Consider the following 26,925-nt stretch of genomic DNA (forward strand, 5'->3'; position numbering starts at 1 on the left):
GGCAGCGCTCACCGCAGGTGCCGGCAGAGCCAGGACCCTCTGCTCCAGCGCCTGTGCCGCTCCTGCTGCCCATCGCTGCCCACGGCTCGCTCCTGCTGAAACCACTCCTTGCAACCCGTCCATCTCTTTAAGTGTTGGCTGTTGAGCAGCAGAGCTTCGTGTGGAACACTCACACTCTCTGCTTCTATCTTTTGTGCTCTGGTGGATTAACGTACTGTTGTAATATGGAAACTGAAGATCTAATTATGTGTTAAGTGGGTGGAAAATCTGGCTCTGTGAGATGAACCTGGCACACCACCCTCATGTGCAAGGGCAAAAGGCCAGTCGCTTCAGGGCACGTTTTCTGAAAGACAGGTAGTTGCCTAGCTACCACTCAAAAGCAACTGCACACTTCAAAAAACCCAGCTGCTAGTTAAGCTTCACATCTTACCAGCTGGTAAACTTCACAAAGGCTGTCCTGTTACACAGTGTCTTTTCTATGTCAATCACCACCCCATTAGCATTACATAAAATTTGTCAGCAGATGTGGTTGACAGAGCCATCCATTTCCCGTCCCACTTAAACCCAGCTTGCACATCAATTCTGACCGGCAGAGCACCATCTCCTGGATGTCGGTAAAACACTTCCAAGGGCCCTGTTAGGTGACCCTTCCTGAAACTGGCTCTCGCTCACAGCATGGGCTGCCCAAGAGCAGCTGTTTCCTTGTGGTGTGGGTAACTAAATTTTCCAATTCCATACCGAAAAATAAAATGAAAAATGCTGTTATATACAGCAGATAATTTTTTCAAAGAGAGAAAAGTAGCCTCTGAGCTTTCCCTATGTTTTGATTTATGGTCACAATAATGTTTTGGAGGTCAAAATGAGTAGCCATGCCAGAAGTACTGAAGTGTATATTGATCCAAGGCCCACGACTTGCTAATTCAGTTCTTTACAAATACCAACAGCACTGTTTTACAAAGGCAAGTGGTCTGAAATACGATCTCTCGCTAGATAAAAATAAAAGTTGTGTAACATTGAGAATTATGCATGATTTGCCTTTAGATATATGATCTTACATTTGGCCTCCTTGAAACACAAATTGTTGGCCTGAGCACATCTTACCAGGCAATCCCCACCATTCTGTAGGATAGTCCTCCTCAGTTTAGTTTTACCACTTCTCCAGGCTCTAAGATTTACAAACTATCAATAGGGATTTAGTCTTTAAAAAAAAAAAAAATCTATAAAAAGTGTAAAACTGGTTCTTGAAGCACACTAGAAATATGGTCCTTCTCCCATGATTCCCCATATATGTTTATGTTGAGATCAATTATTTAACTATTTTGTTTTTATTCCATTGAATATATGATTGCTGTTCATAAATTGAGTGGTCACACAATAAAAGCAGCCACAGACTAGTCACCTGGGTTCTTCTAAGCCACAGGAAATTCTCCAGAAGAGCCCTCGTGGTGATTTCTAGTGTAATATCACGTCATGAATTACCACTAGTAGATCATGACTACGTCAGCCTGTCCAGGCCCCATGTATTCTGTCAGATCTCAAAAAGAATGGCATCAGGCTGTACCCTCATCGCTTTCAGGATGCTCTTTCCTATTTTTTCATTGTGTAGAAGTCCTAGCACAAATAATTTTCTTCAACAGTTTTCAGATCTTTCTGCAGATATCCTTGATTTTCTTGTTCCGTGATTTAAAAGGCCATCCTTAAGAATGTTGCATACAACCCTGTTCTATCAGTTTGATTTTTCAGATATGTCTTCCTTATTTTCACACTGAAATCTTGATAAAAATTTTAGGTGTGTCCTTTTCTTTCTGCTGCACACAATCTGCATGTTTGTCTGTCTGTGTGCACTTACAGAATACCTCTGGGTACTGTCTTCTGTTTGAGGAAACCCTACAAGTCCTACTCTTTTCTAGTTTTTATAGGTTTTGGCTTCTTTGGTGGCCTGTCCTTTCCTTTCTTGAACCTGGAGTTACAGTGGTTCCCTAAGCAAATTGTGACTGTCAGCAAGCTGCAAGAATGGCTTCCTTCCACAGAGGAAGACAACCCCAGCCTAGGAAGGACAGTGATCTCTCCAACAAGGGCACAGTCCCACCATGCTGGGCACAGCAACACAGAGCTGGGCCAGTGACAGCAAAAGGTTCTGTTGACCATCCAGCAGCCATCAGGCAAATGCAAGGTGACAAGTCAGATGCCAGGTCAAAGACAAGTGAAGAAGGTGGGAGCAGCAGGGGAGAGGGCTGGGCACAAGCCTCCCTACAGCAGAGCTCAGGCAAGGCCCGGGATGGAGCTTGGATGCAGTGCCTCACTTTGGGGCTGCTGGTCTGCTTGGGGCCCCATCAGCCAGCTGCCTTCATCATCCTAGTTTTTCCTCTGTGTCATCACAACCCTTTCTCTCCTACTATTTCTGTCAACAGCAACTTATCACGCACCTGTGCTTCATGCATTTGAATCCAGCAGAAAATAGAAGAGAAGAACATGGCTGAGTTGTTCCAGATTGACGCCAGTGTCTGTCACCAGCCCATCACAGTATCCTATGTAGAAATATGTCTAGGAAGAAAGACAGCATGCAGACATCCAGCTTGGGTATCTACACTGAAGTGCTAGACTTCTAGTGTAGTCCAAGTAGGAGAGAGCAACCATCTTTCTGAGGTCAAACTCCACCTACTGTCTTTTAATCAGGTGACAGGTTTTTGGGGTTTTTTTGGTAAATAATATTATGCATAGGTAGTAGAAAAGATCATTAGCACTGCGAAGAACAAAAAACCAAGTGAAATGGGTCTTTTATTTAGTCAAAATATTTTTATTTGGCTGTATTTAGCAGAAGGTTTGCTTTCCCCTCCCCCCCCATTTACTCATTACTTCTGATTTCTCATGCTTCCATTCTTTCAGTACGATATATTAATACCTTGCACCTCTTCAGCACTTTCCAGTTAAGGCTCTCAAAGCATTTACAGACATGAGTTAACTAATCCTCACAACAATCATTAGCAGTAGGGAAGTAAAGTGATCTGCATCTGCAGAGAGACATTAAGATCAACTTTTTTTCAAGTTTTTCTTTGATTTTCAGTGTCCAGCTTGTATTATGCTGGGACTGATGAACATATGTATCCCTGCAGTTGTGTTTCATGCTTTTGAAAAAGACTGAGTTTGAGCACTCAAAATCTAAAGCTGTTTATGAAAATCTTTTTTTAGTAACTTGTTGAAGGCCACACAGTAAGTGAGCAGTGGAATCCAAAACTGGGAACAAGGCATAACTTCCAGTTATGTGCTATACTGTGAGACATAACTCTTTGTAACTTACCTTTGGACTTTAAAACCACAACCCATTCCCTTCTCCTTACATGTTATCCTCTACTGACTATTTCCGGCAGACTTGAACCTAAGGTGTTTACATTCTGCATTTTACTAGCAATTTTACATGAGGGTCTTCACAGTCATCAATTGTATACAATATACAATGCCTTTGGGTGACTGTAATGAGCCTTAATGGAAAAAAAACCCCACAAAACCCCAACAACCTAACAAGCAACAGGTGTGGATTTTATCTTTGAGTATTTAAAGCAAACTTCAGAGTTTATGGAAAAATCTACTATGTGATTGTTTTAAGGAAAACACTTCCCATCCCCAAACCTGGTTCAAATGGAAGACTAAATATTAACTTGACATTAATACGTTCTTATCAGTAGTGCATCTGCACAGAGATTCTTCATAAAAACCTGCAAATTCACAATTATACCTTGCAAACAGAAGTACTATGACTGTTCAAGCAAACACTAATTTAAAAATATCCAGTTGGTTCATGTAAATGGTATCTTCATGTTAGCTCCATCAGAAGATACTGGCATGAAACATAGATGAAACTTTTTCTTAGTTAGGTTGACACTGAAAATTCAGTCAGACAAACACAATGCAAGTATTTTAACAGAAACAATATAAAATTTCACTGGCTTAAAAAAAGGTCTAAATGAGAAATCTTGGTTATTTCAATGAATTGCTAGACCCTACATTTAAAATGATGCATTTACAGAACTATTCAGATGAATTAGGATTCTTCTATAACACTAAATACTGGAATTCTGATAGATTGTGCAAGTATTAAAAAAATATTAACATTTTAAATGTTAACATTACAATTTTAAATAGCCTTGCAAGTGCAATGTTATAAATATTAAAAAAAACCCTCAGAGCTACAATTTTATATAAGTTATATGAGTAAATGAAAGTGCTTTTCAAGTATTTATGTTCACTTACAGTTGGATTCTCTTGTATAAGTGCTCAGTGCTCAGATGGTACAATGTAAATATCAGTCTTTTTAAAAAATTTTGGATGCATACATTTAACTGGATGGAATAAATGGTTTCATTTGCAGAAATATGTGATAAATTATATTCTGTATTTAAATATTTGTGATAAATATTTAAATATGGAATATTATAAAATGTGAATATTGTAATTTTTGCTATCTATTAAAAATAAAATAGAAAGAGATCACATCCTGATGGGTATGTGATAAGCTGATAATACCATGGGAGCCCTTGAGCCATACAGTAATTGTTAATTCCATCAAAATCCCAAATGATGATATGCTAAATAGTTGTTCTTCAGCAGGGACAAAAGCATGTGATCATAATAGAGGTCCAATAGTGTCAACGTTCGAAGAATTTAAAAGATCTCATGATCTGTGTCAAAAGCCATGGAATCTAATGAAAACTATCCAAGACTTTCAATTAGTCAGCCCTTAGCCAAAGTCACTCTGCAGAACACAGCTAGTGCATGTCACCACTGTACTCTCTGCCCAGTGCGTGGCATAGCTCCCTTTCTGGCTAGTCAAGAACCATTATTATTGCAGTGATACAAAAAAGATTGTATTCCTGTTTGCCAGCCAGAGGAAAGGTGAAGTAAGTGGGGAGATACTTGTTTATTAGACAAGAAAACCAAACCAAAACAACCCTAAATGAATCATTATGTATTTAAAAGTGCACTGAAAATATTTCCTGTTGAACCCTATCTCTCATAAGTGCCAGATTTTCATCTTAAGTTATATCCACTTTGAACACTGAACATATGTAAGCTGGTATTAGAGCATTTAGTTTGTCTTGCAGTTTGAAAAGCACATGACACAAGGCAGCAATAACATCTTTCATTAAAGATCTGGTAACGCCATAGTTTTATCATGAAGATGCAGCTTAGAAATGACATAGTTCAGCAGAAGCCCCTGCAGACTGCCATAACAAGCTTTCTCCAACAAAGTGCTTTGTCATTTGCCAAAGACAAAAGTCAAACTGTTGCCCTACCTCACCACAGTGCTGCACCAGCAATTTATAATTTTCTTTCCAGATGCAGTTGGACTTTAATAAAATATAGCTCTTCAGCATTAGGCAATTCTTTGTAATAAAACCAGAGTTTCATGTTCCATCAAGAGTGGCCACTGTTTAGACTGGTCTTTTCATGCAGACCTGACAACGGCTGATGATGTTTTCTAGTTCTCCTGCTTTCAAAGTCTGTGGCAGAGGTTTCCTAAAAGAAAGAAAACAAACATTTACTTTTTTCTTTAAAAAACAGGGAGAGATGATGAAACTTTGTATATGGAATTATGGACAACAACACTGAAATTCTTGGCTCACCTGAGGCATCTTTGTGCTACAGAATGACCCAAAACCTAACAAAGGGGGATATCTAAACTGAGGGGAATTACTAGGGGAGCCCCCACATGTTATGCAGGCAGTTATTGTCTCCTTGGGCACTTGCAGCATGGATGCTATGTGTATGGATGCAGGGAAGTACAGTTTACCTGAACATTCTTCTTGGATTTAACGATGCCAACCAGAAGCTGTAGGAATTTGTGTAGTAGTTGCACGTGCCCCTGCCATGGCACTCTATGAATGGGATGGCTCGAAATTCTTCCAAACAAGATCCAGGAGATGCCAATGCTTGGCCAGAAGCTTCTGAGCCGGCACTTGTATACTGTAACCACCAACACATTTTTTATCAGAATTTGTCCATCAGCTTTTAGTAAACTGAACGCAAAAAAAAAAAACCTCCTTCTAAAACATACCATATGTTCTGTGGTATATCTTGGACAAAATAAAATGAACACAGATTAGTTTTATAAACTTATAACTAAGCACAGAAGCCTTATGAAAATGCAAGCGCAGTTATGGCATTTCTTAAGTCCCTGCAAAGGCCTTTTTCTGCTCCATGAAAAGGCATGAAACTGTAACCAGTACAAAGACCAGAAAGTAGCTGGCTTCTGTCCAGTTGAGGACTACAGTAACTGAATTACAAATAAGCCAAATCCCCTATTTTGTGTGTGTTCATATTTTTTGTTGCATTGATTGCTTCTCCAAACACAAAAAGCAAAGAAGGCATTTTCCTTCTCTGATGTTGGTAAATGCTTGTAGAAATAGCTCTAAAATAATTTATGACAGTAGAAAATTGGCTAGAAGATACCATTTACATTTGCTGATGTTGGAAACAAGCAAGTGATTTTAACCAGATGCTGCAAAAATTCTCATTCTTTTCCAAGATTATTGTTATTATTACTTAGGGCCAAATCCCAGGAGAGACAACAATTTTCACACTAGACCTAAAAGTACTTTACATCATGCAAAAAAGAGTTTTTTTTAATTCTGTCTTTTACCCTCATTTACCCTCAGATGTCATCCCTATGACATCTTTGTTATCCATGCCTGTGAGATGAAGCGCTACATCCCCTAGTATAGATAAACTCTTATTCCAATACTCAGTTCTCACCTTGCAGACACATTATGAACTTTCTTCACTCGTTACCGCATCAAAATTGCTGAGGCAGTCTTTTGTAGACAGTGTACTGCATTTATTTTGATTTTAGCTTTCTGTGGAGTTCAGCCTCAAGATCCGATTTATAAAAGAACTGCCTGGCATGGAAGCAGGTCAGTTATTTCTGTGTATTTGCGTTCAGGACTGGTTTAACCACTCCACTCCCCAAACCTGTTTCCTAGATCTTAGCATGACACATGAAAATGAGAGCATGCAGTTATTTTTGTCAGACTAAAATCCTATGGTTCTCCTTTCATCTTTTCCCCTTTTCCTCCTGCCACCTGTTTTTGAGGACAGATCAGAACAGTTGTTCCTATGCTTCTGGCATTAAGTAAGAGTTAATAGAATTATTGTTTACTTCTTGGCAAAGGAAAAAAAAATAATTTAACAACTATTAAGGAACAAATGAGCTATGAGCAGATGACGATGCCAGAGAAAGTGACAGGACATAAAATTAATAATTAAAGTCTTTATATCCTTACCATAACAAAAGAAAAACCCTTCCAGAGAGATATCCAGCTGTCTGGACATGCAGGAACTACAGTTGTTTGGCTGTGAACTGCTATTACCATTGCAGCTCCTTCACAGACAGCACACCTGTAAGAAAACACACACATGAGTTCAGTGCAGATATGAGGGAAAACATGTAAGCAGACAAAAGTGGTATTCCTGGGATAGTAGCTACCTAATGGCAGGGCTTACTATAAATGTTACAACTCGCATAGGTTTTCTCTGTTTAATGAGGAGATAAGTAAATTGAAGGTAACCCAAATACCTTGCTTTGCAATCTCTACTAGTAACACCAGACAACAATTGGTAAGAGATGGGAATTAATCGCAGAACATTTGAGCTTCCTAATTTTGCCTTTATTGAAGTAACAAGCTAAATTTTACCTTCTTCATGTGCTCACTACTTTATGTTGTTATGGTTTAGATCAAAGTTCTGTACCTTTAGTTGCTAAGATTAGAAAAAGTAATCTTTATTTCCTAAATGAAGGAACTACGAAGCTGAGCTACTAGATTGCAACAACTGGGTAGGGCAGGCTAGAAGACAGAGTGCAAAGCTTGCCTTCCCATCTTTCATTTTGCTACTCTTGGTCTTACATGCTTTTACAGCTTTTCCTCTTAAGATGCTCTTCATCCTTCTCAGCTGTTCTAAAGCAATTAGAAAGGGCCACATTTGCACAAGGGTGTTTCATAGCAGAGAACCTTCAGCCCCGATTTACAATATTCTTCACCCAACTACTGTAAATGTATCACACATAATTGAAAGCAGAACTTGATTTGTACTGTATTCCAAATAATGAAGCTGTCTGTTTCATTTTAGTGTGCCTCCAATATACACAACAATATTTTTTTTTTAAAAATCACTGCAATCAGTAAGACTGTGTGCCATCTTCTCAGCAGCTATGCAGATTAAGCCCTGTGGTGGGACCCTAGCTTTAATCTAACTTTTCATAGAGTATCACTGAATATCAGACATATTCAGGCGAGTAATCAAAAATCAGGTGGTTAAAAACAGTGCTTGTACTGGCTGAGATGGGCAGGTCTTTGCCTAAGATTTGCCATTCAAAACAATTTACGATGTCTTTGTGGTTCCAGGCCAGAAAAGCTAAACCTTTTTACACTCTTACCTGCTTATATGGGGCTCTAGTGCCCTGCCAGAAATCGGTGCCATGTCTACTGGCATTACTGCTGCAGCTGACAGCCAGTATGAATAGTCATTGCGAGAAGCAAAACTACAAACATCATTGGTGTTACAGAATAAGAATGGCATGGTGGTAAATCTCTGCAAGCAGCTACCAGCTGTTCCTAAAAGGCAAAAGAGGAGAGTTTTGTGACAAATAGGAGATTATATTTAGTGTAGCCAACAGAAGAGACACATGATGGCATCCATCTACTATAGTGAGAATTAAAACAGTTGGTAACTATGGAGAGAAGTGTCTGTACAGTGGAATTATACAAAAGCAAAATGCTTATGGTATATATAAAAATATGTATATAAAAAATAAGGGCTAAGAACAAAATCTGTTAAAATAATAGTATCTTGTTGAATGGTATTGGTCCTTGGCACAGTGGGCAGGTGTCGTGGTTTAGCCCCAGCCGGCAACTCAGCACCACGCAGCCGCTCGCTCACTCCCCCTCGGTGGGATGGGGGAGAGAATCGGAAGAGCAAAAGTAAGAAAACTTGAGGGTTGAGATAAAAACAGTTTAATAGGGAAAGCAAAAGCCGCGCACGCAAGCAAAGCAAAGCAAGGAATTCATTCACTACTTCCCAGGGTCAGGCAGGTGTTCAGCCATCTCCAGGAAAGCAGGGCTCCATCACGCGTAACGGTTACTTGGGAAGACAAACGCCATCACTCCAATGTCCCCCCTTCCTTCTTCTTCCCCAGCTTTATATACTGAGCATGACGTCATGTGGTATGGAGTAGCCCTTTGGTCAGTTTGGATCAACTATCCTGGCTGTGTCCCCTCCCATCTTCTTCTGCACCTGGCAGAGCACGGGAAGCTGAAAAGTCCTTGACTAGTACAGCAGCAACTAAAACATCTCTGTATTATCAACACTGTCCTCAGCACAAATCCAAAACATAGCCCCATACCAGCCGCTACGAAGAAAATTAACTCTGTCTCAGCTGAAACCAGCTGCTTGATTCAGCTGCTTAAACAAAAGCTTCCAGTGCCATTTTTGACACCCTAAAGCATCCCATTTGGTCTCCAACAAAGCAAGATTCTCTCTCAGACCCCGTGTTGTTACTGTCAGCCCTGTGCAGATGTTGCGGACATTTATACTCGATATCTATCCAAAAGTAACTGAATTCCTCCTCAAAAATATCTAGGGAATGTCTAGGCAAAAGAGAATATTGGAGTGCAGGAAAGAAAGGTGTCTTTCAAGCCATGATTCCTGAATTGACTCAGAGCAGCAGACCGCCCCAGAGACTGACGGTTGAAACCAATGTTCATCTTGGACACCTACTGTGAGTTTCATTTCATGAAGACAACTTAGAATTAGTGGGCTCTAAAGAAAATTGTCTGAAAATTTTTACCAATACAGTACCAAGATCTTGTCCATGTGCTCGTTCATTTCCTTGTACAAAAAGCAGTGAATAGCCAACATAGATCTGCGATGTCCCATGTGGGCATGAAGGAATCTTTGTTGATTGACTATGCCGGGTAAAGATAAAACCTCTTCTTGTTGCACCAGCAATGATAGTACCTGGTGATCCAGGTAACCCCTGTAGACCTGGAAAGCCAATCAGTCCAGGTTGTCCTGTGGAGGGGAAAGAAATATGACTGCAATTATTATAATTTTGTTTGAATTTTTACTTCATTTAAATTAGTGGAACCACTTGAAAACTAACAAAAAAATTACCAATCAGAAGATACATCTTGAAAATTGGTAGTATTTGTTGCTAGATGTATTAACTCCTTCAGACCTAGCTCAGGTAGCTTTACATTGCATAGTTTCATGGAATAGTGAGATATTTTAAAGAACCATGGCGATTTTTACCAAAAAAGTTGTAAAGTAAAAACATTTTATGGTGACTAAATAAAAATATTTAGTTCCATTTTGATATCATATAAAGGCACACTGGTACCTAGGGATTTCAAATGGATAAGTAAATGTGATTAATAACAGGGGAGCACAGTCAAGGCATATTTTTGTAAATTATTTCAGTTGTGAACATTCATCTGTTAAAAGCTAAGAATGTGCTTACATGTGCTTGTGGCCCTAAATCTACTGCAAATGTTACAGAATCTCAATACATGCAAGAGGAAGGATTTACAGAAATGAGGAATACAGTTTATCTGTAAATTCATTTACAGAAATCAGGAATACAGTTTATCTGTAAATTCAGTAGTAGCAATCAAACAGAGATGTCTGCTTTCCTGTACCTCTTTGTCCTGGAAATCCCCTGTCTCCTTTTGGACCAGGCAGTCCTGGTTGACCTGGATGACCAAAACTTCCTGGTAGACCTTTTACTCCTTTAGGTCCTAAATTGCAATCAAGAAAAAAACCAGAATAATATAGCAGTAGTTATTCTAGATTTTAATAACTGTTAATGAATAAAGTTAAAATCCCCACATAAATGTAGCTGCGTTAGAATAAAAACATCAGCATGAATTTACTAAGTTTTGAGACTGTCTATAGTGTTACTGTCACCACATTTCCTGTCAGGAAGATTCCAAGAAAATATTGAATGCATTGCAGAAAAATATTATTCTTATAAGAAACGTTTACAGAAACCAAAGTAAAGAGCTTTTTCTTTTAGCCTGTGTCATACAATAGAAATATTTCAAAAATATAGTAACAGGCCATAATCATCTTGGTCACGGTTTGTAATGCTATAAATAATGCAGCTCCTTTGTAAAACAACTTTAAGGAAAGTGTAAAAGTACCGTTCTTTAGTGCCTGCTTTGTTATGCTGGAGGCAACTGTCATTCCTGAGTGGTGCATGCCTTCTGGCAAGCCTGCCCCCCTCAGGAGCTCCCTCCTGGGGTGGAAAGCTGTTGTATTGAGAAGGGTGGCCAAGTACCTGCTGCACATCCTACCTGCTCCTTGCTTCCCCATTCCTCACAGCCGTGGCAGGCTTCACTTCTAGTGCCAATGGAGCAGTAGCCAGCCTCTCCTTTCCCTTCCCGCCCCCAGACTATAACAGACAAATTACTTAGTAGCACATCTAGAGTACTTCTATTACAAGTGGTAGCTTCCCCCCCCCAAATAAACATCCTGAGCATGGTTCTGGTTGTATGAAAATGGTGCATGTTTTGATCCAAGTTTACTTCTTATTCCATTATTTTGCTTAGGCTTATGTTGAAGGAGAAACTTACTCTCTGACTGTGAGGGTGGAGGGCAGATGGAATGGGACAGGTTATAAATACAAGGTTGTTAACAAGGTACAGAGAGCTATTTTTAAGTATGGAGAGGTATTTTTAAAGACATGTCAATTCGCTATGCAGAAGCATGTTTTCCCACCAAACCAAAATGTTCCACTAAGCAGCACACACAAACATGTACAGAGATAAAAATATGAAGCACCTTGTAGACCAGGAATCCCTTGAATTCCTTGATCACCTGGTGTTCCTGGGATTCCTGGCAGTCCAGGAGGACCCTTGCTTCCTGGGACAGAGAATATTCTCTCAGGGACTCCAGGTGGACCTAGCAGCAAAAAGATAGTGAAGAGCTATTGCTTTATATGAAAAGCAAGCAAGCAAACTACAAAACAAAACAAACAGATCAAGCTAAGTCAACTGGTATTAGAATGAGAAGGGTTGGTTACCTTGCTGGCCCTTTGGTCCCCTTGGCCCTTCTGCACCTTGTGGTCCAGGGGGTCCTTGATTACCCTTTTCTCCTAAAACAGAAGATTGGAGATATGTCTGTCTGGTTCAAAATGTCAAAACAGTTAGAGTTTCAGAGGCTTATTTAAGAGTCCATGCAACCTTTCCTAAGAGTTACACAGCCTGTAGACTCATTTAAAATGCGAGAGCAGACTCTACATATCTGTATAATCTATAGGCCAAGTGCAGTCAGTTTATAACATGTTTCCATGCCTATCTTCATATAATGGCTGGTCCCATAAACCAAGCTTAAAATCTCAACTTCAGACTATGTCCTTTTTATCTTACGTGTTTTTGTCACTGAGTTTGCAGGTCAAGTGCTGCCTTCAGTGATGCTGTGCAGTTCAACTCCCTTTAAACCCTACTGTCAGTTATGCTGATGGCTGTTGGGAGGGTTGTATAGTTTTTCCCGTTTTTGAAACTTAATAAGCAATTCTTTTCACTTTGCAAAATATGAGGTTACATCCAGATTACTCTCCACAGCCCTGCTGGAAATAAAAAAAAAAAATAATAATAAAGTATTTTTATCATCAAGTCAGGAGATTTGACTATGCCATGAAATTAGAGCTTTTTACTTAAGAAAGTGTAATTACTGTCTGTACAGTGACTTTTCAAATTGGAAAAAAATTAAAATACACAACAATTAGCATGGAACACAAACCAGTAGGTTAAACAGGTAATGCCAATGTTGTGTCACTGTAAACCATGCAATTTAAAAAATGAGAATACTGGAATAATGCAGACCTGTATCAGATTTAAATCACTAGAAAAATGTCTAAATTAAAAGGATTTTTAGCCAGCTACTTATCCAACTAACCCTCAGGAATATGAAATTAATGAAGCCAATACATTTAACAGTTTGCTGATAAACTGGTAGATTAGATTATAATTGGGACTATTCTTACAGCAAAGAGAGGACCCAGTGCTCTGTGTTGTACTTATGATTAAATGCTCTTGAGTTCTATAGCAAAGAGGTTGCCAGAAAGTCACATCTTCTAGCAGTGGTGTGGCATTTCTAATTAGCAGACTCAGTCCCAAAGTCCTTACACATTATTAGTCACTAAGGATAAACTTGTTTTGAATTTGCCTGGAATGGAGGCCATTGAAATTTCAGACCTTCCTCACTTCAACATTAGTTTGGACATACCCATAGCATCTAACTCAAAGAAAATGCTCTCTCAGTGAACGCTTTCATTTATAGCTGACCTACACCCTGCCTTTGATGGAAAAGCCTCATGTCTCTGCGACGACACCTGGTACTATTACACACATACTATTATAATGCAACATGTAAATGATTGTATTTGGCACACAGAAGTGTATGTAATAAATATACCAATACCTTTTACACCTGGGAATCCAAGATATCCAGGGTTCCCTCTAGCACCAGGATAACCTGATCGACCTTCTATTCCCTGCAAATCAGGGAACACAAATAATAAACAGGAAGCAGCATCTGCATGCAATGAAGTACATTTTCTTTTTGTTCAGAATATTCAAAGCTTTATGTTCACAGAATGTGCTACAACTAGAATTATCTGTTCCATTTGTGAGCACGTTAGAAATAATCATATAATTGTTAATATTATTCTGTAATTGGCCAAGGAAATGACATGCCAGAAATTCACAATAATTTCTTTTTGGTCCACTTAAGTTCATAAAAACTGCTTTTCATATCCATTTTAGTATCTTTCCTCTATTACAAGGGGGTTTTTTTGAGGATGTGGGGTTTTTTTGTTTTGTTTTGGGTGGGGGTTTTTTTTGTCGTTGTTCTGGTGGGTTTTTTGTTTGTTTGTTTGGTTTTTTAATTGTCCTGGATGTTATTTTCATGGTAAGAGCAAAATTAACAATGGAGTAAAAAACAAGCAATATTCCTTTCACTGACTTTTGGACCAGGAGGACCAATGTTGCCGGCTGGGCCTGTTGGCCCTGGTATGCCATCTGCCCCTCTAACACCTTTACTTCCTTTCATGCTGGGAGTGGGAAGACCAGGAAGCCCTGGAAAACCAGGAGCACCTGTACAGAAACATCAGAGTAAGAAAAGACTACTACCAACAACATTTCACATACATTACGTACAATGCAGTACAACATTCAATGACTCTATAATGGTATTCATGTCTATCACCTCAGTGATTCCCAAGGAAATACATCAATTTTTCTAAAAAATCAACTCATTTTTCCTAGCCTGCTAATTTAATCTGAGATCAGAGCTGAGTTCTTGCAGTACTCTATAGCACTACTTTTTTTTTTTAAATATTCTTGAGCTGTAGTTATGCCTGTAATCACACCCATGCTATCTCACTGCTTTAAAGCTGGATCTCAGCTGCCCTACAGACCACATGGGAAGAAAGCAAAATAATGCAATTGAGTGGACTGCAAAGCTTAGCATTATTTTAATTTACATCATACTGCATAGATCATTGTGGTGTTTGCAGAGATCATCGTGGTGTTTGCAGTGGTAACATTGTATTAACTGGTACAGGAACTGCCTGTTTAATTATGAAGCTCTCCTGGGGGAAGACCCCTTCCAACCTTGAGTTCTGGACAGGCTGAATTCTGCTTTCAATTATCAGTATATCATTTCAGATAAATAAGGAGTTATAACAACACACCTGGTCTTCCATCTGCACCAGCAATACCTCTATTCCCTTTTTGGCCAGTAATTGCCATGCCTGTTGCGCCTTGAAATCCAGGTAACCCCACTAAGCCAGGAGGTCCAACGGGTCCTTGATCACCCTGATGACCTTTCATACCTGGTGGCCCAGGAAAACCAGGCAGTCCCATATCCCCTTTGATTCCTGCAAATTATAAGTATCACATTTGGGGAGAGCTGTCAAGACGGTAAGACGATGTGACTACACAGAATACACGCATTTACTATACTGCAAAGGTGGAATTCAAACTTTGTTTTTTGTATGGAGAAGTCTCCAAAGCCACCTTGCTACTGTAAAGCAAAATAGTTGTGAGAAGACAGGACTCACTGTGAGGTAGTGTACACACCACTTTTTTTTTTTTTTAATTTTTTTTAAAAAAACTACACTTCAGAGATTGCTCATACAAAGGAATAAACTTGAGAGAAGGACCAGAGCAGGGAATATTTCTTGATGCATGAGTAGAAGAAATCACAGAATCACAGAATCATATAGGTTGGAAAAGACCTTTAAGATCATCGAGTCCAACCATAAACCTAACACTGCCAAAACCACCACTACACCATGTCTCTAAGCACCTCATCCAAACGTCCTTTAAATACCTCCAGGGATGGCGAATGCTTCTTTGAACATGAGAACTGGCAAATCCTTTTAAACTAAATTCCAGCTAAAAGCATCAATACGAGTACAATAAGAGACTACTCCAGATGGATATTGTTCTAAGGTTAATCTTAGAGTTGATCCATATAGAGAGATCTATATATGGAGGGTATGAAGAGATAATTTTTTTTTTTAAAGTAAAGTAAATCAATGGCTTTCTACCAGTACTAGAGACACAATGCAAAACCTAAAAAATGGGAAGAGTCCCCTCAGTCAACTGTTCATCAATATAAAAGGGATGAACAAAATTAAAATGCAATCACTGTAGCTTTTTTTACAGTATGCTTAGTATTCAGCAGCATCATCTGTTTTCATTAGAACATACTGTTAATCAAATTATGTATCGAAATTTTGAAATTTTAGAATTTTTAAAATTTTTAAATTTAAAATTTTTAAATTTTAAAACTTTCCCCAGAATTTTAGAATGTGTATCACCTTCACAAAACCATAGAAGTTAGCTTCTTTATTTCCCTTTTAAAACAGTCTTAACTTTACAAGCAAGAACTCTTGACATTTACTGTACAGCACCAAATCATTGATCAAGAGCACAGAATCACTCTTGATTTTCTCTGACACTCTCAGTGCCATTTCAAGCATCCAAAAGCAGGAGGTGATTTAAAGATCACGATGATGATTCTGGTCTTTAAAAGTTAAGCTTTTGCTTTCTGAAAAGACAACTCACCTCTACGACCAGGAATACCTCGAAGGCCAGGGATTCCTCTCCCTGGTGCTCCTATAAAATATTAGGTAACATTATACTCAAAGTCCTGAATAATTGTTAGAAAACATTATAGTTGTTTAATATTTCATATATTTCTTCAGAATTCACTGAATAAAAATGTAGATTTTAGTTGTATGTAAATACAATTTATTGGTTATTTCCACTTCTTCTATCCAGAAATACAAATTAAATTTGTAAGTTTTTCTTTATAGTAGGAATTCTTATTGATCAGTCATATTTGAGGTACATTCTACAATAATAAACTTTGTCTTTTTTCAGAGGAAAAAAAAAAACAGAAGAGAAATCTGCATTTAAGTTAGTAACTAAGAAAAATAAATGTAAATACCTAAAAAAGAAAATACATTAACAGTGATTACTTCAAGCTTAATATGAAAAATCTTACTAAATACTATGAATGCCTTCTCAGTATCCTCTTTATACTAATATGCAAAGAAATGTTTTCACTGCAAAATATGAAAACACTTTCTGTCAGAATTCAGTGGAGGACTAAATCTATCTGTGGACATTAATGACATCAGGAGTGACATTTAAATGAAAGATTTTACAACCTAAGAGCCAGGTCATGAAAACCTTCACTATTCATGTAAGTAAACACCGATTCCTTTTATCTTATTTCCACATAAGAGAGGAGACTCCTTTAAAAGGATTTTGATTCTTTTCCCCTCTTAGAGATTAAACACAGAAGAACTGTTAATAGCAATACTTTGGCTCTTGCAGACATTAACATTTTTAGGGGAAGTTATGACAAATCACACATATAATAGAGCAGTGACATATGCATTTGGATTGTTGACAGCGTGTACAACAATTATATAGAAAAACCTCTGATTTATGTGAAAGTGAAAAACCTTCTACTTATAAACTTATCTTTGGCTCCACAGAAGCTCCTTATTAATCCTTCCCAAATAATCCTTATCAGTTTAACTAGGGAAAAAACCAATTGTAAAATAGAATGAAAATGGTGTTACCTGGTTCTCCCTTTACTCCTGGGGGACCAGGCATACCATCCTGACCTTGACTGCCTCTTTCACCAACAAGTCCCTTTTTTCCAGGGTCTCCAACAGCACCTGTGAATTGTAATGGACCACAATATCATTTTCACTTCTATTATTTTGCATTTCAAAGGGAGAAGATATGAGTCCCCTTTATTAAAATTTCATTAGTTCAGCTACTTCAAAGATAGATCTAACCTGTGTTGGTATATAAACATTTGTAAAGAGCAGCATCTAATTTTTATTGAGCTCACTGGACTTCAATGGATTTAACACCCCCACTATTTTCACAGGCAATAACTTTCTGTCTTTCAAATACATTTTAGGACCCTGCCTTTGATTAACCCATGCTGGTGGGAATCCATACAGGCAGCATGGTTTCTCTCCCTGGCTTTATTACAAATTCAAGGTTCTCTAAACAGGGAGTAGATTCTGATCTTTGCTAACTCTGCTGATAAGTCAGTGCAAGTTCACTAAAGTCTACAAAACTACAACATCATAATTTGGATAAGGATCTCTGAATAAAAGAGCATTCAATGCTCTTTTTGAGGACGATGACTGGCACTCACTTTATTAAAGTCTGCATTGTATACCTCTCTGTTGCTACATATTTGGACACTTCCCCTTATGTATATTTTGAATGGTTTGATCTTTTCTGTTGCTTTAACAAACAACTGCAACTCTGCCCCCTCTTTCCACCCTAATTCATTTTCTTCTCCTTCTCATCTAGCTACATCTTAGTTTATTATTCTCTTTTTAGGAGGCAGAACAAGCCTTTCTTACAATTGTGTGGATATCACATCTCGAGACCTCTCGATAAAAAAAAAACAAAACGCAAAAAGCTTTACAATAGTGAAGCAAAATGAAAACCTCTTGCCTCAGCTGAACTGATAACGTTGAAAACAGGCTGTCAAAGACCTTAGCTGGAACCAGAGAAGGTAAACAAAGCCTTGAACTAACAGAGACAGAGACTGCAACTGCATCAGTTAAATTCTAAAAAGCTCAGAAGAACAAGAACATCAACTGCCTCATTACAAAGAAAATAACAAACCAGGGGGCAGTGATTTAGGAGAGATGCTATACACCATACCAGGAGGGCCTGTAATGCCCTGTTGTCCTGGGTGGCCCTGCCGTCCTTTAACACCAATATCTCCAGGAGCTCCACGCTTCCCTGTAAGAAGAAAGAGTGTGGGAGAGGCATTATCACTAGATCCTTGGGAGAGGATCAGTCTGAGAACTTCTCTATCATTTCTGCTTTGGACAGCTGCAAAAGATCTCTAGCTGATGTAAGCTAGCCTGGCTGCACTGACTACAAAGGAGCTGTTTAGGTTTACAGCAGTTGAATATAAATGTGCCACCTCACATGCACCCTGTGTAGTTTATTGAGAAATTAACTTCTTCTAGAAGCGTGTCAACATCTCACCACCCCTCCAAAACCAAACATACCTGGGATTCCTGCACCTCCAGTTTCCCCTCTGATTCCATGTGGTCCTGGTACTCCTTTATGTCCTGGATGACCTTGAGATCCTTTTTCTCCTTTGCTGCCCAAAACTCCTGGGAGACCTGGATCTCCCTGAGAAATAGCAGTTGCACACAAAGAGGCAAGAATCACATTACATTAAATACATTAAATTCCATATTTGAACAACAGAAAAATCATACATAATTTTAAAGGTTAAGTAAGTGTAATCATGGTTCATTATGATTTTCAGAGAAAAATCAAAGTAGACTAATATGAAGTCTTCTCATAATACCACTGATCCTTTAGACATAGCTAAGAAAAAAGATCGCTAATCTGTACAAACCAACTCCAGTCTTTAGATGTTTTCACCTGCACATAGACTTCCCTTCGATTTTATTCTAACAGCTCCTCTTTCGATCCAAACATACATTCCTTACATAATATGCAGCTATACAAAATACTGAAATGCATATTTTTCCTTGAATTCCTACTGACTTTCACAACAGTAATCTCATTGTGGCTACGCAGCTAATACAGAAAATAAACAGATAATTTAGACAGATTACAGGAGTTATAGTACAGTTCACAGCCTCAACTATGTATTTCAGACAATGTCATATGTAAGAAGACTCCCAGTTGTTCAACACCCAGAATACGTGGAGTAAAATTGTATCCAATTGACCAAACTTAAAAGATAGTTTTTTTCTTAGCAATATGTTATGTTCAGTAATATATATTGCTAAGAAAAAACCCAATTCATCCTGTGTAATGATATTACTAGACTGCCAAAACACAACAGTACAATTTTAGATTACAAAACTTTTGCATTTGCTAAGATTATGTTTTTCTGTACTTTTTAACACACGAGCATTCCTACTGCTGACTTTAAGTGCAAGTCCTTGTTCTTAATGGATTAGCAACTTTTACAAAGTTATTTCCAAGATATTCCATCTTTACAAATAAGAAATTCTTGCACCAAGAGACAAATGAAATATAGTGAACTAAAGAATTTCTCCTGAGTAATGACACAATAGGATTTTCATATTTCTTATCATTAACAAATCATCTACTTCTGCAAACTCTGCAGCTCTTGCTTACATGTTCTGTTTCTATAGTCAAAGGCTCTGCTTATTGCTGAATATGACAATGTTTCCATTGCCTTTATACCTTTGGACCAGGTTCTCCTGGAGGCCCAGCAGATGGGTACCCAGGGTCTCCTTTGTCACCTGGAAAGCCACCATAGCCTGGTAGACCAGGGTCACCTGATGGTCCTGGAAAGCCTGGAGATCCTTTCTGTCCTTTTGGGCCTGGAAAAATACAGATACTGACACCATTCTTAAAAGGATCATAATTGCATACCACACCTCATGTTTTGTGAAGTACTCCTTGTATATTCAGATATTCATTCTTCATTAAAGATAAAGTAATTGACACAGCCAGTGATTTTATTTTAAGCACATTAAGAGGTTCTTACATGTAACAATATATAAATTGAAGACATTATTTTTCATGTAGAAAGAGGGAGAACTGCATTCTGCAAGTCAAGCAAATGCTGGGGTGGTGAGAAGTTTATAGATACCGCAAAGAATAAATCCCAGTCTAAGCATTGTGTAGTGCGCTTACAGTAACTGCTCAGATCTGTGCAAATGCTTCTATACAGCTCTATGAATTTCTAATATGGCTTGATAGAAAATGACCTGGAATTCCCATGTCCCCTTTGTTTCCTGGTGCACCTGGGAATCCTTGTCCTCCAGGAATCCCTGGAAGACCCATAAATCCTTTGACACCTGCAAGATGAAGAAATAAGTGTCATTTTCACATGTTTGCTTTAGACACTGGCTGGCAGAGCTGTCATGAATACAGAATACTCTACCGCACAACTTGTCATGGTACCTTATTATTTAATAAATCAACATGTGGCCAAAGTGTAACTCTTCCTCTTGCCCCAGACACAGATAAAATTATCATTATTGTTGTCAGAAAGTCAAGGCAATAACAAGCATCTTATGTATCAACATTAACATTAATGTTTGAGACCACAGCACTTAGGGGCAGCAACTGAAATATACTTCTGCAAATTTTGATCAAAATCACGAATTTGTATTGACACACTGGACTCTCATTGTCCCCCTGAGTTCAGTCTGGTTTCTGGGCATGCGTCCTGGTTACAGCTGAGATTGAGTTAATTTTCTTTCTAGTAGCTGATATAGTGCTGTGTTTTGGACTTAGTATGAGAATAATGTTGATAGCAACAACTAAAACATCAGTGTGTTAAGTAGTGCTTACACTAGTCAAGGACTTTTCAGCTTCCCATGCTCTACTGACTGAGAAGGCTGGACATGCACAAGATGCTGGGAGGGGGCACAACCAAGACAGCTGATCCAAACTGGCCAAAGGGCTATTCCATACCATATGACATCATGCTCAGTATATAAACTGGGAGCAGTTGGCTGGGGGGCAGCAATCGCTGCTCAGGGACCTGCTGGGCATCAGTCAGCAGGTGGTGAGCAGTTGCATCACTTGTTTTTTCTTGGGTTTTGTTCCTCTCTCTGTCTCTCGTTGTTTTCCTTTTCATTACAATTTATTATTATTATTATTATTATTAGATTTTATTTCAATTATTAAACTGTCTTTATCTCAACCCATGATTTTTCTTTTGCTCTTCCAATTCTCTCTCCCATCCCACCGCGGGGGGGCAGGGTGAGCGAGCAGCTGTGTGGTGCTTGGTTGCCGACTGGGGCTAAACCACTCATTATGCACTTCTCATGACTAGTATACTCTAGAGCCTTTTTCTTATATGGCTTAGACACTTTTTCCCCCACTCACTTATCTTTAGCTTAATTTAGCTAAATTAGCACTCAGTTTAATGACTACAAGATCTAGTTGCATCTAGAATGTCCAGATGTCTAAATTCCAGTGTACTAGCAATGCCTGAACATTTAGGCAGGTGAGGTCTTATTTTCTTCCATAAAAAGTTAGGGAGTAGTGGAGCATTTGCAGTTTTTCCTGTGATGGCTACACTACTGTCCTGGTTTCAGCTGAGACAGAGTTAATTTTTTTCGTAGCAGCTGGTATGGGGCTATGTTTTGGATTTGTGCTGAAGACAGTGTTGATAATACAGAGATGTTTTAGTTGCTGCTGTACTAGTCAAGGACTTTTCAGCTTCCCGTGCTCTGCCAGGTGCAGAAGAAGATGGGAGGGGACACAGCCAGGATAGTTGATCCAAACTGACCAAAGGGCTGTTCCATACCACATGACGTCATGCTCAGTATATAAAGCTGGGGAAGAAGAAGGAAGGGGGGACATTTGGAGTGATGGCGTTTGTCTTCTCAAGTAACCATTACGCGTGATGGAGCCCTGCTTTCCTGGAGATGGCTGAACACCTGCCTGCCCATGGGAAGTAGCGAATGAATTCCTTGTTTTGCTTTGCTTGTGTGCGCGGCTTTTGCTTTCCCTATTAAACTGTCTTTATCTCAACCCTCAAGTTTTCTTACTTTTGCTCTTCCGATTCTCTCCCCCATCCCACCGAGGGGGAGTGAGCGAGCGGCTGCGTGGTGCTTAGTTGCCGGCTGGGGCTAAACCACGACAACTACAATGACTACAAAGGATGTTAAATGACAGAATATAGCAGCGATGCTACAATGACATACAGCATGGATAATTGCCATCATGAGAAGAGCCATTTTGATTACAAGTTTAAAATTATTTCTAATTGTCACCATTTTTATGTATTATAGTGTCATATGGTTTTCTAGAAAGACGTTATCAAAAATACAGAATACAGAGAAATAAAGATGTTTTATTAGCTTTAATTTCAAAAAAACAGATGCATTATCTCACTCAAGGGTCAACATTGTGTATGATGTTATAGTAATAGCAGAGCAAAACTTTGTGAAATGGCTTAGGTAGGTTTATAATTTATGCAGGTTCTTTTTAAGTCTGCTTTTCACTGAAGACCTGGTAACTTTCAAAATATAAGCCAAACAAGCAGGCTTTGAAAAGGGAAATGGAATCAATCCAAAAAGAAAAAAGAAAGCTTCTGAAATATTTTTGTGCACAATCGCACAATGTTCCTATTTTAGAATTCTTACTTTTTTTGATAATATTGGGAATTCAAACTTCTCTTCACTTTTATAAATACCATTTTTTATTCATTGGCCCCATCAGCTTTTAGATTTTAAAGTTATTATTATTCAGGATTTAATATTATTTTCTATTTATCACCCCAAACAATGGTCTATATTTGGAAAGAAATGAAGAATCATTTGGTGGTAGCTGCTATGATTTCAAATAGCAGCTTTTGAAATTGCTCAGTTTCAGAATTCTCAGAAAACCTTCAGAGTTAATACAGAGAATGTAGTGCTGCTGCTGGAGCCAAGTTTATATTGTAATTGAGGTATATTGAGGTAAATATTGAGGTAATATTATCTCTACCCTCCACGTGGTACAGTAATTTTCAATATACATATTCCATACCTGGTAGACCAGGTATTCCTTGAGACCCATCAAGACCTGGGGGACCTTGCACACCAGCATGTCCTTTTTCTCCTCTTAGACCCATTCTTCCTTGAACTCCTAAAACAAAGTTTCATTAAAAAATATTACAAAACAACATCTTATAATCTAAGTTTTGTGTAAAGTTTAAAGTTTTACAACTCTTAAAACTAATGAAGCAGAAGTGGAGCATAGGATTTTCACTCTGTGAACACACACAAACAAGACAAGCTCACAGTTAACGCCTTCTGTATTTCTCATATGGAGACAAAAAGAAGTTTCTGAAAGCTTCCATAGGAAAACATCTACACAAAAAACCAGATAGCATTAGTTAAGCATGTACAACTCATATACAGAGAGTCTATATTAATATTGCAAACAAAGGAATTCTTCTGATAGTCAAGTATTTCTGAGAAGACTCAATTTCTTTGCAATCCAGCATCTAGTTGGTAAGCACACCCATTTCTGTGCTCACGGGCTACTAAATGTGTACAAACATGAACGTATAGCATATATGTATAGAAGCCTCCTAGTACTACTGACATATTAATACTGGTTTCACATTACAATAAGAGTTTAAGGAATATGGACTTGTTAAAATGGAAATAAATACTCAATGTAATATCCAACTATCCCATAAATAAAAAGGCAGTTACAGTGTTCAGCAAGAATTATTTCAAAGCCATATGAATACTCTCAGTAGCAGAGTCATTTTCTTCCATGTTTTAGAGTCCACTGGAACTGCAACATAGATGACAACCCTAACCAGTTTTGAATGACAGAACAATGAATGTGTACCTTTTAAGCCTTGTTCTCCTTTAGTCCCAATACGAACCAAGGTCTCAGATGGTCCAGGAAAACCTTTATCACCTGGTTCGCCTTTTGCTCCAAGAAACCCTTTTCTTCCCTTTAGTCCTGGGAAGCCAGAAGAACCTGCAAGAAAATGTAATGAAATTTTCTGAAGAAACCTGACTAGACGATAGCATAAAGGAAGCAATGAAACTCCTGTCTTTAAGGGCAACTACGTTTGTAAATATACATTCCAAATCAACAACCTAAACTAGCTTAATTACTCCAATCATCAATAAAACATCTATGAGCACAGATTATGGCAAGAGATGGTAATTATTTCTTATACTGAATATATGTATAATCTTATATCTGTTGAATAGATATAATAATGATATTTGGAACATGAATGGGATAGAAAAAATAGAGCAAAACAGCTCTCTGCTTTTTATTTAGCAAATCACCAGCCACTTTTACAAACACCAATGAAGCAGAAAAGGAGGCAATTCAAAATGGCTGAAAAAAGACTAAGTAATGTTGTCATTCAGTCTGTAGACTGCATATATACAGAAGACTGCATATATATACATATATATACCAAGACTCAAACAAATTCCAGTATGACATGCATACTCAGGAGTGATAACATACATCAAGATGGATCACAAGACTACTTCAACATGGAAGTTCCTATATTCTAAGTAATAAGGAAGGCAGATACTATGGCCACTTGCCTCTGATACCAGGATTGCCTGGTCTTCCAATCATGCCAGGGGGCCCAGGAATTCCTAACAGGCCCATTATACCTGGCTCTCCCCTTGAGCCTGTGAAATTGAAGCAACAGGAACATATTTGTTAGTATTTGATCACTGAAACAGAACATTACTTCAGAAAACTACACATGTGCCTGTCATTTAAGTGTTTAATTGCCTTTTTTTTTCCTCCATTTTTATAACATACTGTCGAAGCCAGTTTTCCAGTCTTTAACCACATGAACAGCACTTACACACACAGTAACCCCCAAACTACCTAGATTAGTAGCTGCAACAGCTTCTATCAATGAATGAAACAACTGACAGTGAGGATAATGTATCTGAGATATCCACACAGGGATGGGAGACCTGTCATGGGATGTTCTGGCTCAGGAGTTGAAGGCCTGCTGGGACACGACAACTCCCCTCAAATGACATCAGAAACCTAGGCTTGCACAACTGAGTCAAGCGCTACATGTTTGTCATTAGTGTTATAGGTTGTATATATAAAAAGGTATGTACCATCTCCTTCCCACAGAATAATGCAGGATTTGATAGCAATGAAAAAAAAAAAATCTTTCTTAGAGATAAGAAGCATTACATACCTGATTTCTTTTATTCTACAAATCAAATTTAAACACATTTCTGAAAAAAACCTATAGGGATTACCTACCTTACTTACAGTTAGCTCTGGTTAACTCTGGTTAGCTCTGGTTAAGACAGTTGATCTGACTCAACTCTGTCAGACTCAAGATCTGAACTTGCTTTTTAAGAAAAAGAAGATAGCATTAACAAGCTGTCTGTTTGAAAAGGGATGCTGAGTAAGAACTACTAAACACTTTACACTTCCATTATGTTGGGGGAATTGCTTTGAATGTTAACTAGTTCATGTCCTACTGCAAGGACATTACTGTACAAAAAACAATGTAAGGCAGCCTTCTGTTCTCAGAAGACTGTTATAGAACATTCCGTACTATGTCATGACAGCTTCAAGATATTTAGGGAATGATTTATTTGTTTTCCATATAGATCTCAATGATATATGAAAGCTGTTGATGGAAAAATATTTCAGCATCTTCAATTTGGAAAAGCATGACTGACACCTTTTTGCAGAGACTGACTTAATGTCTATGTCAAAACAAGTATTTGGGGAATCCTTACCTGGCACACCGGAGATTCCTGGCCTTCCAGACTGTCCCTTAGGACCAGGTAATCCTGTATTTCCCTGAAGACCTATTAATCCAGGTTCCCCAGGCTTTCCATAGATTCCTGGGATACTCAAGCCAGGAGGACCTAGTTTTCCTTTTGAACCTTGTGAACCTCTTCCTCCTAAGAAAAATGCATGACAGGGTAGTATGGTGCATCTGTCTGGAAAATAAACCTTCATTTCTATCTTGCCACCATGAGCATGAATCTCTTCTTGAACTCTGGCTGTTTGAGGGCTAAACATTAGATCTGTAAGACAACATACATGTTCAAGAAATCTTAAGAGTTGTGGTGGTGGTTTTTTTTTTTTAAGGAAAAAACACAAAGGCGAGAGTAGACAATTCTGTTCTTTCTCAGGAAAAGAAGAAAAAAACCAAACATGAAAACCCACGAATTCTGCATTAATTCTCCTAAAAAAAAAAAAAAATCCTTTTGAGATCATACATAGGAGAAGAACTGGGCTGGGTACCCGAGTGTGTTTCTCTTGGAACGGAAATCATACGCAGTACATGCAGTTACTTTTGAGTCCCTAAACTGGTTTTCTACCTAGCTGAGCTCTTCCTCTGTTTTGTTTCTTTATCAATCACATTGCACCAAGGAATCTAAGTTCAGCCCCGTATAGGAGACATGGCTGAAATATCCTTTTTCCTGCAGAATTTGGGCCAGTTTGTGATTACTCTTTGTACTGTAGAATGGAATCTGAATCTTAATCCATCTTAATCAGTGCATGTGTTTCCTCCCATCTGCAGAAAGTGTATCTTGTAAATGGGCTTATGTTTTCTCACCTACTGTCCTATAACCAATATCCAAAACCAACGTTGGCTCTCTCAAGCTGTTGGAAGGCAGAAACAAAACCCAGACCCACCCAGCCAAATGGCACATGTGATTCAGAAGGTCCTACCTGGTGGGCCTGTAGCTCCTTGTCCACCTGGCAAACCTGGCAGGCCAATAAGACATTCAGCAGGTTTTCCTGGAAAACCTGGATCTCCAGGAACTCCAGGTGAGCCATGATCTCCTAAAAGAAAGGAGACTGGATTCACAAT

At 38.5% G+C, this 26,925-nt stretch overlaps 1 protein-coding gene across 1 annotated transcript in view; it reads right to left on the bottom strand.

Annotated features, from left to right (window-relative positions):
* Nucleotides 1-5,347: 5,347 nt before the first annotated feature.
* The window catches only part of COL4A3 (collagen type IV alpha 3 chain), a 66,964-nt gene continuing 45,386 nt past the window's right edge, over nt 5,348-26,925 (bottom strand). The window contains exons 32-53 of the mRNA XM_075509123.1: nt 26,784-26,897; nt 25,838-26,005; nt 24,659-24,748; nt 23,934-24,068; nt 23,118-23,216; nt 20,339-20,428; nt 19,809-19,948; nt 18,626-18,752; nt 18,270-18,350; nt 17,156-17,254; nt 16,128-16,178; nt 14,747-14,932; nt 14,017-14,147; nt 13,474-13,546; nt 12,074-12,145; nt 11,833-11,952; nt 10,689-10,787; nt 9,850-10,062; nt 8,429-8,606; nt 7,278-7,392; nt 5,789-5,961; nt 5,348-5,514 (exon numbers count right to left, since the gene is read on the bottom strand). Of these exons, the coding sequence (XP_075365238.1) occupies nt 5,430-5,514; nt 5,789-5,961; nt 7,278-7,392; nt 8,429-8,606; nt 9,850-10,062; nt 10,689-10,787; nt 11,833-11,952; nt 12,074-12,145; nt 13,474-13,546; nt 14,017-14,147; nt 14,747-14,932; nt 16,128-16,178; nt 17,156-17,254; nt 18,270-18,350; nt 18,626-18,752; nt 19,809-19,948; nt 20,339-20,428; nt 23,118-23,216; nt 23,934-24,068; nt 24,659-24,748; nt 25,838-26,005; nt 26,784-26,897 (2,639 nt within the window). The 3' untranslated portion in view covers nt 5,348-5,429. The remainder of the gene's footprint in view (nt 5,515-5,788; nt 5,962-7,277; nt 7,393-8,428; nt 8,607-9,849; nt 10,063-10,688; nt 10,788-11,832; nt 11,953-12,073; nt 12,146-13,473; nt 13,547-14,016; nt 14,148-14,746; nt 14,933-16,127; nt 16,179-17,155; nt 17,255-18,269; nt 18,351-18,625; nt 18,753-19,808; nt 19,949-20,338; nt 20,429-23,117; nt 23,217-23,933; nt 24,069-24,658; nt 24,749-25,837; nt 26,006-26,783; nt 26,898-26,925) is intronic.

This window comes from Mycteria americana, chromosome 7 (assembly GCF_035582795.1).
Source record: "Mycteria americana isolate JAX WOST 10 ecotype Jacksonville Zoo and Gardens chromosome 7, USCA_MyAme_1.0, whole genome shotgun sequence".
Lineage (NCBI taxonomy): Eukaryota > Metazoa > Chordata > Aves > Ciconiiformes > Ciconiidae > Mycteria > Mycteria americana.